This window comes from Melopsittacus undulatus, chromosome 7 (assembly GCF_012275295.1).
Source record: "Melopsittacus undulatus isolate bMelUnd1 chromosome 7, bMelUnd1.mat.Z, whole genome shotgun sequence".
Classification (NCBI taxonomy): domain Eukaryota; kingdom Metazoa; phylum Chordata; class Aves; order Psittaciformes; family Psittaculidae; genus Melopsittacus; species Melopsittacus undulatus.
Genome location: NC_047533.1, coordinates 38,886,311 through 38,911,780, shown reverse-complemented (window position 1 = coordinate 38,911,780; position 25,470 = coordinate 38,886,311). Strand labels below are relative to the sequence as shown.

General features: G+C 36.4%; 1 protein-coding gene across 1 annotated transcript in view; it reads left to right on the top strand.

The window, feature by feature from the left end:
• Positions 1 to 25,470, top strand: part of GALNTL6 (polypeptide N-acetylgalactosaminyltransferase like 6) — a 463,044-nt gene that overhangs the window by 174,013 nt on the left and 263,561 nt on the right. Inside the window, exons 3-4 of the mRNA XM_005145519.3 lie at positions 6,727 to 6,865; positions 24,632 to 24,798. Of these exons, the coding sequence (XP_005145576.1) occupies positions 6,727 to 6,865; positions 24,632 to 24,798 (306 nt within the window). The remainder of the gene's footprint in view (positions 1 to 6,726; positions 6,866 to 24,631; positions 24,799 to 25,470) is intronic.

Here is a 25,470-nt window from a genome sequence, read left to right as displayed (position 1 = left end):
TAGTTCATATTTCTCCTGCTGACTGTCATGCTACTGTAGTAGCAATACAGAAAGGACAATAACATATCTATCCCACTTGCTGAGAACTACACAGTCTTTGAAAGAAATACCTGTATATGCTATGTCATCTCAAGGTTAATAAAATAGTAGAAATTTTAATGCTTTCTACCAGAAAATAAGTTAATTTTGGATTGTTTGTGTTCTGCAGTAGATTGATATTGAAACAGTAATGTATTGTTCAGGATTTCCTTGACAGGGTTTTTATTTTTCCCAGTTGCATAAGGTTTGACTATAGCTGTGTCTGTAATGCTAAGGAAAAGCCTTCCCTAATACTGCCTCAGACCTTGACAGAGGTATGAGTTATGTAATAAATAGTTAAAACTGTTGTAAATCTTACTGCAATGGCTGTTACTAGGCAGCGTACGGAAAGAAAAAAAGAATATTTTGGATCCTGTTTCCATTGATGTAAAATTAATTTGGTTTCTTGCCTATAAATTAGGCCTGTGACGTTGTACAACTGATGGGATACTCTGAGAAGTTTGGGAAAACTGGAATAGACTTGTGGTAAATTTCAGTTTCTGATACATGTTTTATTCCAGCAATTTACCTCCAGTTCTCCTCTTATTTCTCATAGAGTTCAAAGAAATTTAAGATTGTCATCAACCTCAACAGATGGCCAAAGTTGTATCGGTCATACATCTGAGGCATGCTGTCATTTCTTTCTTGGCTATTCATGAATTCTACAGTTCCCTGGATTGCCTATCCTGTTGTTTCACTACCCATACAGTTAGTAAAATGTTCTTATTAGCTATCTGAAAAACCGTAACACATATATACATAAACACTTTTTTTACTACTTGGTTAGTTCCATTTGATATGGAAGCAATTACTTTCATGTAAGGCATGTGCAGTTTTAATATAAAAATCAGCAAAGAAAATTCCTTCATGCATTTATTGAATTAAAGTTTTTATATTTTTTACAGAAAATTGATATTAACATGTAGAACCACAAAAAAAAAAAAACAAACAAAAACCAACAACCAAACCAAACATTTGTTCAAAGTAAGCAGTTTCTTTTCTGGTATAAAGGGAGAAAGTGATTTGATAAAACAACTTCATTTTTTCCCCAAGGACTACTCTCTATTGGTCCCTGATTTTGACTCTTAACTAATTTTAGGTAAAAATTGCTCACTTACATGTCTTTTAAAGGTTTGAAAATGCAAAATTTGCAAACAAGATGAGAATTTCATCAAGTGTAGATTTTCCAGGAGAAGCTGAGACATTCACTGTTTAGTGCATTTATTAAAACAACTCTCTGTTCAAGATAATGTAACCAGTATCTTAGCAGAAGTGTCGCACCCTTTGTCTCTGAGGATAAGGAAAAGTAAGGAATAAAATGGTTTTGTTTGTATTCAAATGGAACTGTACTTCACCAAAAAGCAGAATGTGGTAACAGTTTAAATTGATAACCTGTTATACTTAATAATTGAAATAATATGCAGTTCATCTCCGCAGTGCAAGATGGGAAACATATATACAGGCATACATTAGGGAAATCAGAAATTTCATAGGAAATAGTACACATTTCTTTAAACAGAGCAGTTGCTCTCTTACTCTTGTATAAGGGAGCATAAAAGGTTATTGTGTAGAGGTTTAGGTGCCAAGAAGGTGGAAGATGATGTCTGACCTTAATGGTTTTATTCAGCTGATAATCTTCATTTCTACTTTTACACTTCTTTTCTGAAGTTGACATGTGACTGCATTAATTTTGAATTTGTATTTCTCCTGTCTACCCTTACTAAGAAATACAGTCAGTCTCCCCACCATGGCACTTCAGTTTTGTAGTGAAATATTGCTCTAGGATAAGATTAGGTATCTGTTCTATCCATGAGAACTTCCATGTGAGAGGATGGGCTCTGAGTTTACGTATGATGTGCACAGAAAATATTGTACTAGATTATGGATGGAATATTTAGAGGTAGTAGGCAAAATTCCTCAGAAACTTAAAAAAAATAGCGAAAGTGTTTTATCCAAAATAATAAGATGCACTGTAACTGAGACGACTTACTTATTTGTAGTTTTATGTATTAAACTCATTTTAGTTAGTAAAACATTTAGCACATCATAGAGAATTCTTTTTCCCTATTACAACTGTTACTGGATTAAAGCATGCATGAATGCTTGAAGTAAAGGCTGTGCTTAAATATTTTACTGAATTATAGTCTTGACTTGGTGTGACTGTGAAGACTTCCCAGAGTAAACTAATAGCAGTGCATATAAACAGTAAATAATTCAGATTTGTACACAGTTTCTCCCTACAGATTAGCTTTGTACTTCATCTGCTTAGTTTCCTGTGTTAAGATGTCAAGCAACTGTTTAACTTCTTTTAACTTATATGGCAAAGCCATTTTTTTTACCATGCCTGTTTAATTATAGTGTTTATCTCTATTATAAAAAAAACCCAAAACAAAACCCAGAAGACCCTGAAACCAGAACTTGTTTCAATGTGTTTTGATGTTTTTAATTTAAGCAAGGTCCCCTGTCCATTTCATGCTGAAGCAGTGCATAACAACTGTTGCATGTACGAATTGATTTACAGCTGATAGATTCTGACAATAATATCCCTATTCTCTTTATAATTATCATACCTGGCAACTGTACCATTGTTGCTAGTCCAGAGCCATTATTCTGCTGTTACACATTTGTACCAAGGATACAGAATGTTTTTTTTTTCTTTATTTTCTTTCTCACCCTAATCCTCTGTCCTTCATGCCATCTGTCGTTCAAGAGGATTTATTCTTCTTCTGGTGTATCTGTATTTAAAATAAGCAGAAGATGCTTTAACTGAGGTGTCCTTGAACTATCAGTTGTCACAAGTTGTCAAGCATAAAACTTAAAACCTTTAGGGCTAGGTATAGAGTATATTGTTTCCTAGGAGACAGTAACATCCTTGAGTGGGGCTAAAAAAAGCCTTACAAAGCATCTGATAGTTGGCTAAGCTAGTACTTTATTTGGATGGGTATAATACCTTACTTCACTATTTTGTTTATCTGAGTATCTGTGGAGAAGCATTTTGAGATGGTGCATTAATGGTGCATTCTAACAATAACATAATACTAAGCAATGCAGAGATGCCAACTCCAAAACCATCATAGTGTTTTAAGAAAAAAAAAAAAAACAAAACCCAAACATGTTTTCAAAATATTGCCTACATTGAGTACTGAATTAAAAATCAGTGTAATAACTCTGTAACCACAAAGACCACATTGTATGATTTAAACAGTGTTGTTAGGCTTCTCAGACAATGGAGCTTTCTAATGGGATTTTTTGGGCCACAATGAATATGTCATTCTTGTGCTTTTGGGTTCTTCCCCTTCTTTCCCACCTCACTGAAAAATCAAAATCCAAGTAATCAAACTAAAATGTCTGATTGTTCTAATATTCTGGGGATCTTTAATCTGCAATTGCAGATGAGTTTCAGAGAGAGTATCAGGTGCTGGACTGATTTTATTCACCACATTTGGGTAAGCTCCTTTTTAAACTCAAAGAGGAAAAAAAATTGGGCTTTTTTATTCTCTTCTCTACAAATACTTAATACCCCTTACACGCGTTCTGAATTGCTGTTTTGCCTTCAGGCAGAACAAATAGTATAAGAGGGCTTATATCTGTCTATTGATTGGTTTAAAGTAGCTTTCTGTAACCAGTAATGGGACATTGAACTCCTTCACAATCCTTTTCACCAGAATTTTACTCTTGCATTGTGAAGTTTCCCCTTGTCACCCTGTCATTTCAGGTAAACTTTTGGATAGTCCTGCCCCGAACCAGTGTGCAGTGTTACTGTCAGTCATCTAGGAAAGCATATCAATGACAGAAAAGAGTTTTAATGTGCTTATGATAATTTCTAATGCCGTGAGACTTACATATAGCATTTTTTTTGTACAAAAGGAACTCCTGAGGCTTACTGATTATCCAAAAGCTATACTTCCTTTTTTATTTTTATTTTTTTTATCTTTGCCTTCCAAGCTCTCTATTTCTCTCCTCCTCATAAGAAATAGTCTGGTCTTATTTGAGGTCTTTTACAGAAATTAGCCAACAGCTTTCAGTTGGATCTGGTACATGACCACCTGATCTCTAGCTAATCAGTGTGAGCTGCAGGGTGAGAAAGCAAGCAAACAAGAAAGCTGGGAGAAATATTCATGGGATTCATAAAAGCCCACAAGCCTCTGTTCATGACCTACGTGTTTTATTTCATACTTTTTATATAGTGTTAGGAAAGAGTCACACTTCACAAATTCTAGTGCGCTTCATGGCCCAACTTACTGTACTATAAGTGCAGAAGCAATTTATAAACTGCACTATGAGAAGGTTCAGCCTGTTTCTGAGTTGTTCTAGATAACAACCAAGATATCTATTCTGTGCTTGTGCACAGTGATAGTGCTCCATATTCAGTGAGTAAGAGTGGAAGTCTACTTTAGAAGTACTTGCTTTCAGTTTCACTAGCAGGGGATAATATGAAGGACTATGAAAAATGCTTATTTCCTGAATAGCCAAATGGACTCCTTTAAAAAAAGCAAAGAATCCACTTTTCTTCATACAGGGTGAATGAATAGCTGAAACATACAGACAATTATATTGCAAAAACAGCACAGAATCGCAGAATCCCAAGGGTTGGAAGGGACCTCGAAAGATCATTTGTCCTTCTTGAACTGAGGGGCCCAGAACTGGATGCAATATTCCAGATGTGGCCTCACCAAGGCAGAGTAGAGGGGGAACAGAACTTCTCTTGCCCTACTAACCACACCCTTTCTAATGCACCCTAGGATGCCATTTGCCTTCTTGGCCACAAGGGCACATTGCTGGCTCATGGTCATCCTCCTATCCACCAGGACCCCCAGGTCCCTTTCCCCTTCACTACTTTCCAGCAGGTCAATAGTATGTTTTTATCATATAGGTAATTTATTCTGGAATTTCCATTATATTTGTAACTACCTGGATAAATTTCTTATTAAAAGCAAATTAAAATTTTAGAATATATACTACATATGTGCTAGTCTATTTAGAATATGTACTACAAAAAGGGGCTAAAATTTCTATATCTTGGTGGTTGAATGACATTAGCTTATTGTTACTGTATTATGAAACAGATTTCATATGATTGTACTATTGAATTTTAAGTAGTACTCTGACTCATCAGCTGCCTCTTTAATATTATGGTTCCTCCCCATGCTTAGTATGAAATCCTAAGGACTCACATAGAAACTTAGTCTCAGATTTTGTATTCTGTTAGGGGTGTTTGGAAAAAAAAATAAAATTGCAAGGTACCTGTTAGCAATGAAATAGCATAAACAAAGAGTGTTTCATTATAAGATATTTTTCCCTTGTAAATAACCTTATTTCCTTTAAGAATTTAAATGAAATTGCAATTACATGCACAAAGTTTTTAAATAAAAAATATTATTTTATCTGAAAAAAATCTAAAATTTATTGGCTACAGAATCTTTAGTTGCATATTCTATGTTTTTAATATTTTATGCTTGTACAATATGAAATAGAGCAATGAGAGAGGTTCACAGGCTTTAAGAATACCACTGGATGTTTCTTTCATCTTACAGTCACTTTCTCTTCATCCCCTCCTGCAGCTGCTCCTGATTAGCTGAGGGTCAGGTGGTCATCTATCAAATCTAGCTGGGAAGTTGATAAATGTCTCTAAAAAAGCTCAGGAAGAAGCAGGTATTTTCTTATAAGTGGGCCTGGAGGGAGGAAGACAGAGAGGTTATAAGCTGATCAACTGGATGTAGAAGAAAGTGTATCTTCTTGGGAACCTGAGTAGGTATGAAGAGCTTAGAAACTCTAAAGTGTTCATCCTCTGAAAGAATAAGAAGAGTAAAAATAATTGAGAAGTGAAGGCTTTTGTGTTTTGATTTTCTTTGAAGTGTGTTTGTGTGTTCTCTACTCTTTGACTGGAAGAGATAGAGGTGTAGTTTGCCTGAGGTATGTACTGAGCAAGCCAAGTGAGTGATGATGAGAAATAACTTGGGAATAAAAAGCTGGAATAGAAGACCTGTTCTTTGCCAGGGAACGAGCAGATAATTTCTTTAGGTAACCAAAGTGCCCACTTTCTGGAAACAAATCAGCAGTGCTGAGGCATTAGAAGGACTGAGTACATCTGGCTGGTCTCTTCAAGCTCAAGGGTGCTCAAGGACCCCAGAGCAAAATACTTGGTTTCCTTGCTGCTTGTTTTTGAAAGTTGGACACTCTGAACTTCAATGCAAAAGTTGGTTTTGGAAAAGGGGGTGGGGGGTGGGAGGGTTGCTCTGACTGCTGAAATATAGAGTAACTGAGTAATTATGTTACTCATACCTATCAGAAGAACTGCTGGAACTGACCCATTTGTTTATGACTGCTATGAAATCTTGGTTCTGATGCAAAAAGGTCTTAGCTTAATCCACATTTTTATGTATAAAATGCTTTAAACTTACTGTGTCTCTGGAAAGAAGGAAAGCTAAATTAATTGGGTGAATTCAGAGGGGCCTTCAAGTCCCATTGTTTGTATGTACTTCATACTTTTACATTGCAAGTACCAAAAGCATTGTTAAAGACATTGCAAGAAGTTCCTTAGAGATGTTCCAGATGCAGTGTACTAATTAAAATTCAATCTAACTTATTTTTGTCTTTGTAGTCCATTTTTTGCTGTCAGTTTAAGGCAAATATATTTTTTCTTTGCAGGGAAAGGTGAACATGGAAAGCCGTACCCTCTTACAGAGGAAGACCATGATGATTCTGCATATAGAGAAAATGGCTTTAACATATTTGTTAGCAACAACATAGCACTGGAGCGATCCCTGCCAGACATCCGACATCCTAAGTACATATTTTTTTTCCTGGATTATTTGATTTTAAGTTTTTTATTTTGTATATCTCTAAATAACTTGCTTTTCGAGGAGGTCAGTCGTGAACCCTCAGGCAAAACATTGTGGCCATTTCTTTAAATAGGAAATGGAAAGCTTATCACTGTTGTTAAATCATTTGCACTATCTGTCTTATAAATTGACCTCTTATTTTATTAGTAACACATCAAGACTATAGGAGGCCTGTCTTAATTACAAAATTGTTTTCATGGCATTTCTGAGTAGTGATTTTTTTAGACAGTGATAAATAACATTTTACATAGTTTTTCAGGTTTTCGTTTGGTAATAGCTGATCTTTCCTTTGGGGGGCAGCATGAGAAGTTGCATAAAAGTTTTGGCTAATGTTTGGACCAGTGTTTCCAAAATGTTTCTTTTGGTTTGTTTCATAAGAAGTGAAAGCAACCTGAGAACTACAACTTACTGGGTGCTGATAGCACAGATGATGAGTGTAGAATTGCATGAAAGAGAATGAGCCATGATGAATTATATCGGCAGAATTTGGTGGGGTTGGATGATGGTTTTGTTCCTTAATAGCAGTAATATCCTACAGAGAAACAGGATAAAGACTATTCTGGAAAATAACCAGTGAGCTAAAATTGGTCATGCAGTTCTCAGCAAACATAACTTTTCTGTAATTTTGTCTCCCATGTACAAGAAGTAAAGCCTTCTGTCTGCAACAGGAAAGGTCATGTATGCCTTTCTAGGCTTCAGGCTCTAGTCCTCCAGAGTCATTCTGACCTCTGAAGAGAGGGATGATTTAATTTGTCTCTTTACATGGCATTTTCTCCTCTCTTTTAATTGGGTGTTATGCAACTAGTCAAAGGGGCAAAGGTACAGGAGTGTGACAAAACTAATTTTTTCCATTACTAGGTTTATATTTTCCGTTGGATACAGTTCCCTTTATTGTGCAGTATGTTTCAGGTTAAGATAGCTACTTACTTCTTAACCTCTATGATTTTGCTGTGTAAATAACTGAAATTCTTCAGGGAGCTGAACAGAACTTGAGAGCTTGACAGATGTTCTTGAGGGGGGAAGATGAGGAAAAGAAATATCATGGCAACTAACGTGTCTTGTTCTGTCAGATGTGGAGCTGTCCTTTTCAAAGAATGAACAGTGTATGATTTGCATAGTAAGATTTTAAAAAGTAATTCTCAGTGGAGGAATTAACAAAATATTTTCAAAAATATTTTTTTGTTGGAGGTGTTTCGGATTTAATTGCCACGTATCGTTGTTTTGAGAAAACACTGGTTAGAATTAAGTCAATAAACTTTTTCTAACAAGATATATATTTTATATATTTTGTTTGCCTTCTATTTTACCAAGATAACTGAAATTGTTTGTAGAAAGAATGCGTCCAAAATGTTTGAGGTTTAATGTACAGCTGTACAGCATCACATCTGTGTTAAATTACATTGTTGGTGTAATAATATGCTAATCAAGCATCATGTCTTAGCAAAACTGCAGAGGACTATTACTAAATACAAAAGGAAGCTGATGTTTATCCTACCTTAGTCTTTTTATAAGTTGGTCTTCCGGCAGCTTGTTTCTCACCTGCTGCTGTCCACACAGTCAATGAAATTTCCATGCAAGTCCCCAGAAGCACGGGGAGTGATGTGTTGTCAGAAGTGACATATTAGGAGCAAATCAGTGCTACATTGGTCCTTCTATGTCACTCTTCCCCCTGCACAAACCCTTTAGTGACTTTCACATAACCATGTTGTTTGGCAAGTGTGAATCCTTAGTATCTGCATCTTTTTCATATTCCAATTCAGCTAGGTTCCGATACCATTCAGTGAAGTCTCATATGGTAGATGTTTTGGTAGTGTCCTGAGTGAACTGACTTGCATCATGTCCTTCTAACCTTCCTTATGTTAAAGAGTTGTAACACAAGTAGTCCAGTAGTTAGTTGTATTGCATATCATCTAAATACAGTGATAAAAAAATGGGGTTTTTTGATAAATTTCCATGCTAAGTATTACACTGTTAAAATGACAAAGCTTATACTCTATACTTCTGGTGGTTACACCTTGAAGCAAGTCTCTATCTTAAACTTCCAAGAGACACAGAAGTCTGACAATACTTTGTGATGTACTGTCAGAAACAAAGCAAGCTCTCAGCTGCTGTGTGTTAAGTATGATGCAGGCCAATCTCAGACTGCACTTCACTTAGGGACTGCATGTCCTCTCTTCAGAAGCATGTGTGAAATGGAAAGTAATTAACAGCTGGTAAGGTTGCTTTCAGAAAAGCTCACTGGAAAACTATATAGCTTCTATACCACAAAAGGGTGTTCTTACTGAAATGAGTGCAGCTAATTCAGGTGAGGTATAGCAGGCAAATTTAATTTTGTTAACTTCTGAGTGTTATAAAGGGCTTTTGATTTGTGGAGCTTTCTATCTGCCTTTCAGCTTTTAACTGTCTTGCATGTTTGTGGGGGATACTGTTATTATACGGACATGGATGTTTTGATTTTCTGTCTAGTGTATACCATTTGCACAGGGGCCTAGTTGTGCCAAGGACTCACATTTCTGAAAATGTCTTCTAGGATTTGTTTTAAAAAACAAAATAGAATGAGTTTATTGCCATCAGTAGAGGAAATTCACAAAATGAATCTTCAAATACAACAAAAACAGATTGATCAATCCTTTAACTTGGATCAAAATTTATTTAAATTTTAAAAGCAGCTACAGGAGTTTCTACATTTCTCTGCAATAACTTCATTAAAAATATTTATTCCAAAATCTTAGACCAAAACAGTTTAAAGTCCTACTTCTGTTTGGTTTTCTTCAAAGTATGCAAAGATGGCAGATAACCAGACCTTGCTCTGTCTAATCCAAATTAACTTTCTCCTTCTTGGTCTCTTAGGAAATCAGTCTTGAGATTTGCAAACTGTACCTTCTGGGAGGTGGATGGGTGGAACTGAACAAATACTTGGATGATTGAGCTTTAAGAAATTCAGTTTTCAATTTTTTTTTTCCCCTTTAAGTGTGATATTTAGAGCATTTCAGCAAGATGTATTCAGATTGATGCTTCTTTCCTTTTTAAGACAGTAAAATGTGTGTGTTGTAAAAATCCCTAGAGAAATAAAACAGTTAACTTCTATTTTAAGGCTGACTTAACAGCTTTCCAGTGTGCTTAATGGATCCTATTGCATCTCTCTGATACCTCTGTGTTTTTTCTCTCATAGCTACACTTGAATAATTTATTTATTTATTTTAATTTCTGAGGTTTTGTCTTGTTTCTAGCCCACTCATAGTGGGTGCTCTTGCCAAGTTACATTAGCTAATTCTCTGTTCTTTGCCCATGATCACCCCCTGGCTTTAAGTTAAAAAAGAAAAAATCCAAACAAGCAAAAGCATTCATTATTTTTTCCTTCTATAATTAAAATAAAAATGTGAAACAAGATTCTCAGATCAGCTCATCAGTTTTCAGGACTGATTTAGTGAAAATAAAGAGTTTTCATCAGCTGAAGTGGCAGGAAATTTTATGAGGTTTGAGGAGTACTGAGAGTTGGCAATGGAACTGATGTTTAAAAGAAGTTCTGTACCAGTATGAAAAATATTTCAAAACCCACAAGAAGAGTGTTTTGATTTTTTTTTCTTTTCACCTCTCCTGTGCTTTCTGTAGTCTGGAATGCAACAAACCTGCTAAAGCTAGGAAAAATGCTGGCAATATTGTTTTCTATTGTAGAGACACAAATGCAATTTATGAATATAGAAGTTACTGTTAATTCTTATCTTCTTGGCGTTATTAAATATTCTACCATTTTGTTTGTTCAAACAAACAAAACTGATTCACATTTTGAATGCTATTCAAAATGTGATTTTAATGAGGCTAAGGGGAATGACTGCAGTCATATATTCTGAACATTACCATAAATATAAATTTTGTGGCATATCCTGTTTCACACTCCTAGGTCCTTGTAGCCCAGAGCATCCAACTTTTTAACTTTTCATTCTTGAATCAAGGAACTCAAGTTAATTCCTGATACTGATAGAGCTGCGAGCATTATCACTGAAAATCTTTGGGTTTGGTATGCTTGTATAGCTTGAATTCAACAGGTCTCCTTTTTATCTAGAATTTGTCTATTAATTGTTGATAATATGTGTAGTCACGAGTCAGAGGCACAAATCCTCATTAGCTTGTCTTAATAATTTATCACAAGAAATCCCATCCATTTTAGATTTCTTTGGGCATAGATATATTCATGTTGTACTGAAATTCTTAATGGTCATATTCTACATTAAGGACATACGATATACAAACTGTTTTTTGTGATGTGTGGGTTTTAGGCTGTATGGGCTGGGATCAGTGCTCCTAAGCATCTCCTGCTGTCTTGCTGTTGCTGTGTGAAGTGGTGGCCCTTCACTGTCACTCCCAGCATTATTCCTTTTCAGAAGTCTGAGCTGTGCTCATTTTTCTTAAACTTTTCACAGGCCTCAAGAAATATTCAAAGAAATACAGGTGTTTAGCTAAAGGCTGTGAGATCTTCTGTGTTCTGGACACTAATGAGATTTTCTTTTAATAATAAAAAAGGCAAATTTCCCTCTACCTGTTCTGCATAATGGAAACTCTCTAACTCTCCCTCCTTGTCAGTAGCAAAAGCTGAGAGAATGAGTGGTTCTCAGAATATTTGAATGCAGTGTGATTGCTGTTCCTTGTATTTTTAAAAGAGGCTAAAATTAATATGTATTAAGTTTCCAAAGCGGGGAGGGTTACTGTTAACTCTTAGTTATGTTTTGGTAGACTTTGCAGAAAGACTAGAATTACTGGACTCCTATGGAAAAGGGATATGTTAGAAATTATAGTTACAGTCATGCAGTAGTTTGTATCTGAAGCCTCTACAAATTTTCAGTAATTGCATTGAAGGTATTTAATAATTTTTTTTATAAATACAGTGCATTTATTGCAGTTTAAGATATGTATGTTGTCCTTAAAAATCCATCTTTAGTCCAGTACTCCAAGATAGAATCCAGTGAATCCCCTAGCATTCTGTGATTTTAAGCACAGGCTCATGTTGTCTTGCTTTAAGACACTAAAATAAAAATGATTTAATCTAAATATGCTAAACTTCACAATATTTAATAAGGGTCATGGGAGCAATTGGGTGTTTGGATCGATCTTGTACTGATTTTTTTATTATATTTTGAAAGAAATAAAAAAGAGTAGAAGGCTTCTTTTTAGTTATTCACTTTGGGAAATCTGAAATGTCTTAATACACACATATGTTGCATTGCTTCGCTCTGATGTTTATTACTATTACCTTAACCATGTCTGGCCACAGAGCAACTGGTTGAACTCAAATTGTACTTTTAGTGAGCTAGTGAGAAAGCTGGAGGTTCTTTCTCTGACTGTTTTTCAACATGTGTTCCACCTTCACTAGGTGGAAAGTCATATGGTCCAAAAAATTAAAGGCACTGTCCCCATTTCCAAACCTTACCAGATTGTGCTCTGCAATTGCTTCAGGGCATCCCACTTGAAGTACAGCTTCTCAAAACAGGATCAGGAATATTTTATAGTCAAGAAAACTTGTGGCCTTCTGTCTCTGTCATGCCTGCTGTCAGTTCCTCTGCACAATATGTATTGATAGTAACAAATAACATGCAATAATTCCCAAGTGCTTTCTGGGTGCTTTGTGTGTTCTTTTTTCTGACAGCATCATCTAAAATGTGGCTAAAGATTGATGATTCCCCTTCCATCCTTTTGGTGAGAAGCAGGCTGCAGTGTTTACTAGGTCACTGAGGAGAGTGCAAGCCTGATGGGTCTTTTTCTGTTTACTGAAAAGAATTTGATAAAGAAATAAGCTGTTTATACAAGTGGAGGAAACTAGTTCTTCTGTGTTTAGATGCCTTGAATGTTACTTAAAATCTAGTGAAGCCTCCTACACTCCCAAGAATATAGCAAGCTGCAGTAAACATAACTGTGAAATCTAAACTTAGTAGGGACAGGAATACTAAAGGGTATTACCCTCCAGCCAGTTTTGTACATCTGGATAGCCAAGTCTATTAGCATTTGGCAGCAGTTAAGAAGAATTTCTAACTCTCACATAACACAATAATCAAATTGGAAAGTTTGTGTAACTTCCCTAAGAACTGTGAGATGTGGAATGTTCTGGGGATCTATACCTTTGCACTTCACAGGTGAAAGTGATGCTATATTCTGTTAATAGTTTTATGAAAAGCCTCAGTACACCTTCCTTTACACATCCATTCTTGTTTCCTTTCCAAGTTTGGGGTTGTTTTTTCCATACAATTAGGTATTTATCTAATGTGAATTTGCATGAGACTGGATACTTAAGCAAATGAAATTTCAGCTCTAATAACAACACGGCAACTGCTAGCAGTACATTGTTGCTGGCAACAGAATTAGCTGTTAGGCCTCATGTAATAGGGGCAGTAAATGTGAAGCAGGGCTGGAATAAAAAAAAAAAAACAACAACTTCTTTCTCTTTAGTCTAGCTTGATTATGAATAATGTTATTGAGCACTTACTTTCTGAAAGCTACGCTGGACACAAGATGTAGTAGCAGGCAAGAGAACTTGCTTATCTTACAGGCACATGTGGTCCATGACACCTGAAGACAGCACTCTACAGCTTTTGCTCCCATGTCCACTGGCTGGGATTTCAGTGCTATAGATACTGGTCAGACCTAGTAATATCTTACCCATTATTTTATTTCATATAATGTGTATGGAAGATGGTATTGAGAGAGAAGTGTGAGCCTGGTCACATATTGCTGTGAAAGGGAGTGGAGGAGAGATGGAGGTATCTTAAAATACTCCAGCAAACTGGACATAGTAAGTTCTTACGCCCTGATAGGATGTACCCTTGAAGAACTGATATCTTTTTGAGGTCACTCTCAAGACCAAGACAACTGGGACAAGTACCTGAGGACTGGTACAAAACTGGAGTGGCTGATATCCACCAGCAGGTTCCTAGAAGCCTTTGGGATAGCTTTGAAATGCAAGAGGGAGTGGTAAAAGGATAATAAGGATTTATGAAACAGAAGTTAAAGTGTAGCTGCCCAAACTACTGGTTGGTTTGTTAATGCAGTAGCATACTTAAGATGCACTTTGAGATGCAAAAATCTAAGATTCTAATCCTGTTTCTTCTCCTTCAGCCAGGAAGATGAACCTAGGCTCAAAATAGAGGGGTTTTATTGATCTTTAAAAGTGTGCTTGGTGTGAGCGAATGATTTATGAATACATCAATGTTTTTGTAGGTTTTTTTTTTGTAGTCTCTCTCACAAGTGGCTTGGGGGTGTGTATATTATATAAATTGGGCTACTTGATGATATTTTTGAATTCGTAGGTGATGAAGTGCAAGGTTTAGCTAAAACATAATTATAGTACTAAGATGCTTGCTGATGTAGGCTTGCTTATGAGGAATTTTGAGTTGGTATAAAATTCTGTATGCATTTGTTTTTTCCAAGCCTAAATTTAATACCTATGGGTGAGTAGAAAAGTTTCTTAAACCGTGTAAAAGAGTTTTTTTTTAAAGTTTTTTATAATTTTTTGTAAGATCTTTCCATTATGGTTTTATACCTCACTGTCTTGTAAACCAAGCTTTGCAAACACAGATGAGCTTTGTGTCTTCAGGCTTATCTGCCTCTCATGTTCTTTGCTTGGTTAGAGAAACCTTTTGTTTTGAAGGACCAGGTAAGGCAAACTCACATTTAAAGAAATGCAGTGATGCACTGATGGAGAAACTGTCCATGACAGACCAAAATGATGCAAATTGACATCACAACCCAGAAAGTGAACCATATACTGGGTTGCATCAAAAGAAGCATGACCATCAGGTAGAACCCTCTACTCTGCTCTAGTGAGATCCCATGTGGAGTACTGTGTGCAGTTCTGGTGTCCTCAACATACGAAGTACATGGAATTGTTGGAGCAAGTCCAGAGGAGGGTCACAATGAATATCAGGGAGCTGGAGTACCTCCTCTATGAATACAGGCTGAAGAAATAGGGGCTGTTCAGCCTGGAGAAGGCTGCGTGGAGACCTCATAGCAGCCTTCCAGTATCTGAAGGGGATCTATAAGGATGCTGGGGAGGGACTATTCATTAGGGACTGTAGTGATAGGACAAGGGGTAATGGGTTCAAACTTAAACAGGGAAAGTTTAGGTTAGGTATAAGGATGAAGTCCTTTACGGTGAAAGTGCTGAAGCACTGGAACAGGTTGCCTGAATAAGCGGCAAGTGCTCCACTCCTGGCAGTGTTCAAGGTCAGGTTGGAGGGAGCCTTGGGTGACATAGTTTAGTGTGAGGTGTCTGTGCCCATGGCAAGGGGCTTGGAACTAGATGATCTTAAGGTCCTTTCCAACCCTAACCATGCTATGGCATAAAGTAAAAAGTGCCTAGTGCAGGTCTATCAGCTTTGAAGTCCATATTGAAGAAAACCTACATAAAGAGTGTAGTGCTTTGCCTATTTAGTTTCCAAGAAGTGTTATTTTTAGTGTGTTTAATAGTGGTAATGCAGACTATTTCTGCTTGTGTTTTAACCCCAGCTGGCAACTGTCACACCGCTGTTTACTCACCCTTCAGTCTCTCTGCAGAGAAAAAAAAACACCTGTGGCTTAAGAACAACTTCATAATTGAAACAAAATAACATAGAATAATAATAATTGTAAGGGAAAGGGAGACAACAAAGAGGAATAAATCCCAAGAAACACAAGTGATGCATGATACAATTGCTCACTGCCTGTTGACTGATAAACAGCCTGACCTGAGCAGCTGTCTGGGCCTTTTGGGAAACTCCCTCCAGTTTATATACTGGGCATGATGTGCTTTGGTATGGAATATCCGTTTGGGTGTGGTGTCCTGTCTCTGCTTCCTCACGGCTTCCTGTGCTCCTCCTCACTGGCAGAGCATGAGAGACTGAAAAGTCCTTGATCAGGGTAAGCATTACCTAGCCACAACTACCAGCTGTTAGGTAGAAAATTAACTCAGTCCCAGCAGAAGCAAGGACACTACTGTAGAATTTTATTTTTTTATTATTATTTAATTATTTTTTTAAATTGTCATGAAAATAGCAATAATATTCTGGAAAAGGCTTATTTGTTCTAGTAGGGAAAAGTGTTGTAACATTTATTGAGGTGCATACCCAGTAATGCCTGCTTGCTTCCCAGCTGTGAGCCACTGTGAAAATGAAGATTACTTTCCCCTCCGTCAGTTCACACCCAGGCAAATTTTACAGCCTTGTCAAATGGCAGCAGAAATTACTAGTTACCACTACTTCACTGGGCTTTGTTGACAAAGCTAGATTGGAACAGAAACAAGGTGCAATTGAAGCTTGTTGCTGTGAATTGAGTACTTTGACATGCTAAGACACATGCTATGTAAATCTTCCCTGGAAAACATTTTGTCTTGGTAGTTTATAGAGGGCTTGTCAGTAGTAGTTTCCCACTGGGAACCCAGTGGGTGCTGTAGTTGGTTTAATAAAGGATAGAAAAGGTCAGATCTGAAAAAGGTGCTCAGCTCAGAAAGCATGTGCTGACAAAGCCGGGGTGGGGGGGAGATGTGCGATGGTGCAGTGAGGAGAAGGGGTGGAAGCTTGAAAATCTTTTTCTGTTTTGCTCTTTGTCACTTCATGAAAGAGGAGAAAATTGGAGGTGGGCTACTTTTGTAATCAAGTAACTGCAGTAGCAGGCTGCTACCTTGCTTCCTAAATCCAGCAAAGGGATATCTGCAAGACATTTAACTCCTCCTATGCTATTTGTCTGTCAGAAAGGGTGGTTTACAAGGCTTTTGTGTCTAGAAGGCACAGAGCCTGGTAACTGGCCAAGGCATTGCTATTTCCATCCCTTAATGTGCCTAAAATATTGTTGTTACTTCCACAGGGTCAAACATATTGCTGCTTTTCTGAATCAGCTTTTGCTGTAAAGTGGCTGAAATGGTGCCAGCCCTGCTCTACTTTTTCATCATTTTAGAAGCCTATTTTCTGTCATTTGCTCTTCTACAGAGATAGTAGATTTCTGAATGTTTGTATTAACAGAGAAGCTGTAAAGATGGAGAATTTTGCAGTTCTGCATCTTAAGCTAGTATGATAGTTTAGGACTTTTGTTTTCTTCCTGCTTGTAAACTCATCAGGGAATTAAACAGAACTATCCCTATACCTTGAAGTAAAAGGATGCTGTTTCTCTATTTCTGCCCAATAGAGTAGGCTAACCTACACAATGAAATCATAATCATCTTAGGACTTTCAGTAGTGAATAACAAAGTATAATTTTAACTCCTTTCACTACTTCTCTTTTTATGATTGCCCTCTTTGCAAGTTGTATTTTATTAGTGCTTGCTGCAAATAGCTTCCAGATGTTTCTGTGACAATTATTTTTTTTTTCTTCCTCAGGCAGGTTAGTATTTTAGGAATAAAGGAACTTCTTCCTATTCCCTTAACCTTCTGAAAGTCTACCTGTAACTTCAAAATTGTCTCTAAAATTGTTTTATTCAGAAACTCAGGTTTGACTCTTATTTCAACTCAGAAGAATTTTATCTCTCAAAAGAATAACTAAACCAATATTAAGTGTTTTAAGGGCAAGTGAAGAGTGTATTGTTTTTATTAAAAAAAGCCTTGAACTCCAGGGTGCAAATGTTCAGCCCTGACAAACTTTAGGAGCACCATGCCAAATACAAACTGGTGAAAATTTCCACATTGTCAGTTATATATATATTTAACATATTTCACTATACAGATTATTTACAAATAAAGTCCACCTTAGCTTTTAGTAAAGAACTTTGATTTCATACTCATCATTTCCTGGCACCTCTGTGATAGGTGTGTCTAATAAAAAGCATTGTGAAGCTTTCAGAGTGTTTTTTTTAAAATGACATACTTGAATCATACATATGATTAACGCTTAGTAATCTATCTAATAATGGAAGGGAAAGAGGAAGATTCTTTGTCCAGAGATAGTGAAGAGGTACTTACTGAAAACAACTCATGCCCCTATAGAGAGGTCCTCTGTTTCTAAAAGAATCTTATCTGAAACTCTTTAAAGGACAAATTTAGTGATGTAGTTTTATTCTCTGATAAGAAATAGCAGATATCAAGGTATAAAATATGGACAGAAAGACATGATCTATCAAGGATAGCGATATTTGAAACCATAAATCAAAGTTCATAACTTTATATTCAGGATAATAACCTTGAAAATGTTATTGTATATGATTCTTCAGAAAATTCACCATTTGGTGCCAGGTTTTTTTCACACTTGCATAACAAGGCTTTGTGTCTAAAATATTTTTATGGCAGTCAAAATTGCTAATGTTATTTCATAATTCTGAGTATTTGTGTGAGGGAGATGAGTAATGCCCTTTGCATGTTCTCTTCTAAACTCCCTTTCTTCTGAATGCTAACATAGTAATTTCAGTCAGAAAATACAAGTGTGAGCTACCTACCTAGCAGGATGACAATTGCCTAGCATGGTTATTTTCTTCCTAGGTATTCCTACCAAGACATTTGTATGTAATTTTCAGAATTAAAACAGAAATTATTCTAAGATATAAAAATTTATTTAATAATAAGTTTGAAGCAATCTATTAACATTTGTGCTAAAAAATTGTCATTCTCTTAACCTTAGCTATTGAACCTCTTACTCAGCATTGTTCCATGAATAAGCGGTGATGTGTTGCACTTAAATACATTAATTGCAAAAAAAAGACACATCTTTAGGAAAGCATCTGTAATACTTTAGTAAGGTCAATCAGTAGTATCCTATTAAGGTTTTCTTAGTGCTTTTCTAGTTTTGGTTGTTGGGTTATTCTTCAGCCTTGAATAGTATCCTGCCCTGAGTCCTAGATAAATACTGTTGTTTCTTTGTTGCCTTACCCCTTCCCGATTTGTTGATTCAGAGATTTGGACACTGCAATTTAGAAGTAAATGGTAAATTGTGAGTCTTGGAAAAATAAAAATATTTTCCTCAGCTGTATTTGAAGTATTTCTGTAGGAAGCCAGTTCAGTTTCACGTGACATATGCCATAATTAAAAAAAACAAAACCAAAAACAAAAGCTAGTGAATATTAGTGCTCATTTTAAAAACTGTTAAAATTTCGTGGTAATGTTAATCCTTTTTTTATACATAGCATATTTACTTTCTACAGTAAATCTTGCTTTATATTTTATTCTGATAAATTTTGGTAAGATTGCATTCTTCAGGAAATTATGAAAGTCTCTGGCTTCGCTAAGGGGAAATCCTGCCTGACTAATTTGGTGGCCTTCTATGACGGGGCTACAAAAGTGATGGACAGGGGTGGAGCAGTTGACGTCATCTACTTAGACTTGTGCACAGTGTTCGACACTGTCCCGCATGACATCCTTGTCTCTAAATTGGAGTGTCATCAATTTGATAGATAGACCACTCAGTGGATAAAGAACTGTCTGGATGGCCGCACGCAAAGAGTTGTGGTCATCGGTTCAATGTGCGACTGGAGACCACTAACGAGTGGTGTCCCTCAGGGATTGGTGTTGGGACCGGTCTTGTTTAATATCTTTGTCTGTGACATGGACAATGGGATTGAGTGTGCCCTCAGCAAGTTTGCCGATGACACCAAACTGTGTGGTTCAGTTGATACGCTAGAGGGAAGGAATGCCATTCAGAGGGACCTTGACACACTTGTGAGGTGGGCTGATGCCAACCTCATGAAGTTTAACCATGCCAAGTGCAAGGTCCTACACCTGGGTCGGAGCAATCCCAGCCACAGCTACAGGTTGGGCAAAAAGGAAATTCATGGTAGTCCTGCAGAGATGGACTTGGGGGTGTTAGTTAATGAGAAAATGAACATGAGCCAGCTTCAGTGTGCACTCACAGCCCAGAAAGCCAACCGTATCCTGGGCTGCATCAAGAGGAACGTGACCAGCAGGTCAAAGGAGGTGATCCTGCCCCTCTACTCTGCTCTCGTGAGACCTCACTTGGAGTATTGTGTGCAGTTCTGGTGTCGTCAACATAGAAAGGACATGGAACTGTTGGAACAAGTCCAGAGGAGGGCCACGAGGATCATCAGGGGACTGGAGCACCTCCCATATGAAGATAGGCTGAGAAAGTTGGGGCTGTTCAGCCTGGAGAAGAGAAGGCTGCATGAAGACCTCATAGCAGCCTTCCAGTATCTGAAGGGGGCCTACAGGGTTGTTGGTGAGGGACATTTCATTAGGGACTGTAGTGATAGGACAAGGGGTAATGGGTTGAAACTTAAACAGCAGAGATTTAGATTGGGTATAAGGAAGAAATTCTTTACTGTTAGGGTGGTGAGGTACTGGAATGTGTTGCCCAGGGAGGTTGTGAATGCTCCATCCCTGGCAGTGTTCAAGACCACGTTGGATGAAGCCTTGATTGATATGGTTTAGTGTGAGGTGTCCCTGCCCATGGCAAGGGGTTGGAACTAGATGATCTTGAGGTCCTTTCCAACCCTAACTATTCTATGATTCTATGTTTCTATAATAATTTCTCACTTATTTGGAAAATCAAGAATCTCGATTTTAAAAGATTCATTCCATAGGGTATTTAAGCTATTTAACCAGATTAATTTTAGAGAGCAGACATATTAAAGTCAGAGTCTGTATTTTGCTTGGTAATGCTTAAAACACTCTTATGTTAGGATTATTTTGGTGACAGCAAAAAGCATGTAGTCTTGAAATTGTGACTTCTTTATGGTGGTTGAAAAATAAAATATTTGCTAAGGGGTATGTAGGAACCTTGAAATCAGCATGAATTATAAAGCATGGTTTGAAGCTAAGATCAAACTTTGTCAGCACTTCTCTAAATGCACTCCACAGAATTTTTTTATAAGAAAAGTGTTGAAAAACAGCTTCTAAAAATTTTTGATGCTTAGGCAAAGTTGTTGCAGTTAATGGTTAAAGTATTTTTCTAGTAGCTTGTCTAATAACTTGCTGATACTTCTTGGTTTTAAACATCATTATCATCACTAAAATATAGTATTAGGGAAGATAATTCTATGTGTGTCAAGATTTATTCGTTTGTTAATTACTGTTGCATATAAAAACTTTTATGCTTAATACATGAATCATTCATCTACCACACTGGTTTATTCTGTGTTGTAGTCACATTAATAAATTTAAATATAATAATAGTTTATGACTGTGGACTGCACTCTTACCTAGTGATATGATTACTGTTTTTTTTGTTCTATGCGCAAAGACCTGATCACATCGAAGACTAGCAATGTCTTACAGGAAGCAATACTACTCTGCTTCCAAGGAGTCTTGTTGTGGCCAGGGTATTTGGCAACACTTCTATTATGCAGAATATGAAGAACTACACTGATGGACTTTGAACAAATGCTGCATGCATATATGATTATCTCTTGTTAAATCAAATTCTCAGCAGTGGTTCTCTGTTTCCTTATTACAATTCATGGGCCTTTTCTGAACATTACAGCGATCTATCAGATCTGTCCTGCAGCCCATCACAGCACAGAGCCAGCTATACCCTGCTTTAGATAATGCTGAATAGAACTTCAGTTAAAATGGATTTCTCTATCACATCTTCTAAAACATAGTGATCTTCTGTAAAGTTAGAAGTCTCGTGTCAGAGACCCAGGGGCTAAAACTGAGCAGAATTTAACTTGCTGAAGAAAGGCAAGTAGGGCACCACTGTGAAACCTTAGAGACTGTCTTAACAATAGAAGATGATGAAATTCAATTTTCCATTTCTATTAACTTGAGAATCTGACTACCTTATTTGAAAAAAGTAGGAAAAAGCATTTTGGTGGCTTGTGGGTCTTACTAGAAATCTGTTCACATAGCCAGGTACCTTTGCAGTCATTATCAAAGTAAAAGTAAATAACATGAGGATTAAAGGTCAAATTGGAATGATGGAGATGTTAAGAAAAGGTAAGGTGTTTTTCTTTTCTGTCCTATAAATGTGTCTTTCTTCTGGGTCTAATAGAAAAATCTTTTCTGTGGGAAGAATTGATTAGTTTAAAGCCAAGTCCATCAGTGTTGCTGCTGCTTCTCATCAGTTAGGATATGCAATTACCCTGAAACCATCAATGAGTGTGTCCAAATCTAATGACCTTCCCATCCATATACATTTGAGTTTACAATATTGATCATGCAAATACACAAATTTCAGTACAATCTTTTTCAAAAGGTATGTTGTTTAGAAATAAACAACATTCTGATGCATTTGCATGTTCTGGGTGTTGCTGTTTTTTACCCTTACCCTTTGAAAGTTGTAGTCTTAAGTGTGGCATTCTTTTGTTTGTTTGTTTTTTTTTTTTTACTATTTTGGGGGTTTGTGTGTTATATTAGGGTTTTATGGAGATGGAGAACTTATTCATTTTCAAAACCACACTTACTGGGAGTTAACAATGCTAGAGGAAAAAAAATGTACTTTGAAGAACAGCATAAATAAGTATACATATACTAGTTACACTTGATCTAGCCCAGGAAGCATCGTTGTTGGCAAACAGCTGCCAACAGTAGCTAGTGTGTTTGTTAGGTGAATTTCTTAATTTGACAGCCTTCTTTTTCCTACAGATAAGAAAAAGATTTTTACTTAATTACGTTGCTGCAGCAATTTTTTTTTCCCCCTCCCAAAATGTTAGAATATATACTTAGACTTTCTGTCATTAGGTAATCAGCACTGTTTTCTCCAGAACTTCTCATTCTTGCAAAGTGACTGTCCATTTTCCAGGGGGTATATCTGTTCTACCAGCTAACGTCTTATTAAAAAGCTTCAAAAAGTATTATTTTTGCAAATAGCTTGTCATTAAATTTGTTGTTGCCACATCTTAGGAAGAAATGTCTGAATTACAAGTTTAAATCTAATTTTTTAAGAAAACATTCAAAAACGTGGTTGCTTATTCACAACTACATAACAGCTAATATTTTGCAAATACAACTGTAATAGGTGTGAACATTTTCTTATATCTTTGGAACACTTCATCAGTGTGGTAGCTGTACAATAAACTAGTAAATATTGATTTGTAAGTGACATTTATAAAGTGTGTTGTGATTTAACCCCAACCAGCAGCTAAGTAACATGCAGCTGCTCACTCACTTTCCCCCCCTATCCCAGCCCCTGGTGGGATGGGGCTAATCTTGAAAAAAGATAAACCTGTGTGTTAAGAATAGTTTAATAATTGAAACAAACCGAAGCAAAATATACTACTATTGTTAATAATAATTATAATGAAAAGGAGAAAGAGGAATAAACTCAAGAAAAGCAAGTGATGTATAGTACAGTTGCTCACCACCTGCTAACTGATACCCAGCTTGACCCGAGCAATGATCAGTCCTTTTTGGGTAACTTCCTCCAGTTTCTATATGCAGCATAATATGCTGTGGTATGGAATACCCCTTTGGCTAGTTTGAGTCAGGTGTCCTGTCTCTGCTTCCTCCTGGCTTTCTTGTCCTTCCTCACTGGCAGAGCATGTGAGACTGAGAAGTCCTTGATGAGCATAATTGCTACATAGCAACAGCTAAAACATCGATGTGTTACTGGCATTATTCTCAGAGTAAAGCCAAAACACAGCGCTGTACCAGCTACTAGGAAAAAAGTTAACTCTATCCCACCCAAAACCAGGACAAGTGGAAATGCAAATTAAGCTGCAAATATGTGTAAATCAACATTATAAGCTACAGCAGTAATTGTTATGCATAGCTATTCTTGCTGAAAAGCAACAAAGATATCTCCCCTTTTTTTAAACCTTGAAGTTGCAGGTCTTACTTTTACCCATCACCTCTTTTTTTTTTTTCCTGTTTTTGTGTGTTTATCACAAGGTTGACATTTCTGCTTGTAGGCATACCTTTATCTGGGTGCAGAATGAGAAATCATTCTGTTACTTTGTCCCCAGAGCTAAAAATGCCATGGTGTATTAACAGCAAAAATATGTGTCCCTTTCCCCCCCTTTTTCAACAAAATATGAAAGATTAAATCCTATCAGTTCCATTAACCTGAACATTAGTTTTGAAATATTCTCAGCTATCAGGAGAAACTGAATGGCAAGGCCATTATTTATTTTTAAAAATGGGTTGTTTTGCACAAATATGTAAACAACTCAATACTGAAAATGGTAAGGTTAAGCTTTGATATTGCATAGATGCCATTCCATTAAAATGTGGAAGGTGCAGTGTTTTCCTTTGAAAAATTAAAGGCTGTTTACATTTTCTTGTTTGTATCAGTCTGCATTTTGAAAATCATGTTTTGGTTTATCTTCATATTTAATAGCAGCAATTATTTTGAATACCTAGCTGTGAAGTTGGAGTTGTATTTGTGGATGTTGTTCTTTCACATACTATAAGCACGCATCACCCAGGATAATACTGAATTGTTGTCTAGAGTTTGTCTCTTGTGGTAGACTGTTTTTACAATTCTTTTTTTATGCTATGGACAAAAAAGAAATAATTTCAGATTTTATTTTGTTTCATATTATGTTTCAGAATTCTTTTGTTTTCTGGAAGTAATGTCATAGGAGACGTGTCCTCTGTCATTTTGTAAGATAAAGTTTTCAGTGAAGGAAAATAATCTAATTCAAACCAGTGATTTGTTATTTTTGTTCATTCCACTTAAATTTTGTAATTGTTCAGATGTATTGCATATTGTAAGCAATATAAATATTTTAAATGAACTAGTTATTGTTATATGAAAGTACCACTTGATTACACTGCTGGATTTCATGCCAGAAACCATGATGGTTGAATGGCCCACAGTATATGCCAACTCAGACTTTTCAGTATGCTTATACAATTATTTTCTTGTCTCTCCAGCTGTAAGCACAAGGTGTACTTGGAAAAGCTACCAAATACTAGCATAATTATCCCATTTCATAACGAAGGCTGGACTTCACTCCTGCGAACAATACACAGTATTATCAACCGCACTCCAGATAGCCTGATAGCAGAAATCATTCTTGTGGATGACTTCAGTGACAGAGGTAAGGCCCAACTGGTTTTGCTTTAAATTGAATTTTGTAATGTGCTGTAGTCTGTATAAAGGAAGAAAAAAAGTGAAAAGTCTACCTGCTGGACTGCTTGCTTTGAAGTACTGCTTGATTGTTAGCTGAAATAAATGTGTACAAGTGTCTTTTGTTTTATTGATAATTGAAACTCATGTCAAAGAGACTGTGAACTGTTCATTGGCCCTTATTAATACAGTATTTTGAAACTATATGATTTCTGTAATACCGCAAGTTTTAGTTTGACATCTTTTCCTTAGGCTCCACTTTGATCAGAAAACCTATTAACTTTGTCCATTTTTGATGCAACACGTTAGATTTTAATCCTGGAATTTTACTGAGTTAGAGAGCTTCATATACTTGTGCAAAGTAGCCATGCAGAGAAATGAGACTCTTCTGAATGGAATATCAAAAACTGCTTTAGAAAAGTTAATCAAAGTTTACATTATCTATATATAGTAAAGGTATGAAAATTACAGTCACTTAAAGACTTCTATTATCATTAGTTTTTGAATGCAACTCAAGGAGTGAATGCTCTTAAATTCCTTAAATGAAATTTAACAATTCCTCAGGTAAATTAATCCATAACAATGATATGGAACTGAGAAACAGGTTTTATTTCAAATTTTAGTGCATCTTTTACGACTTCAA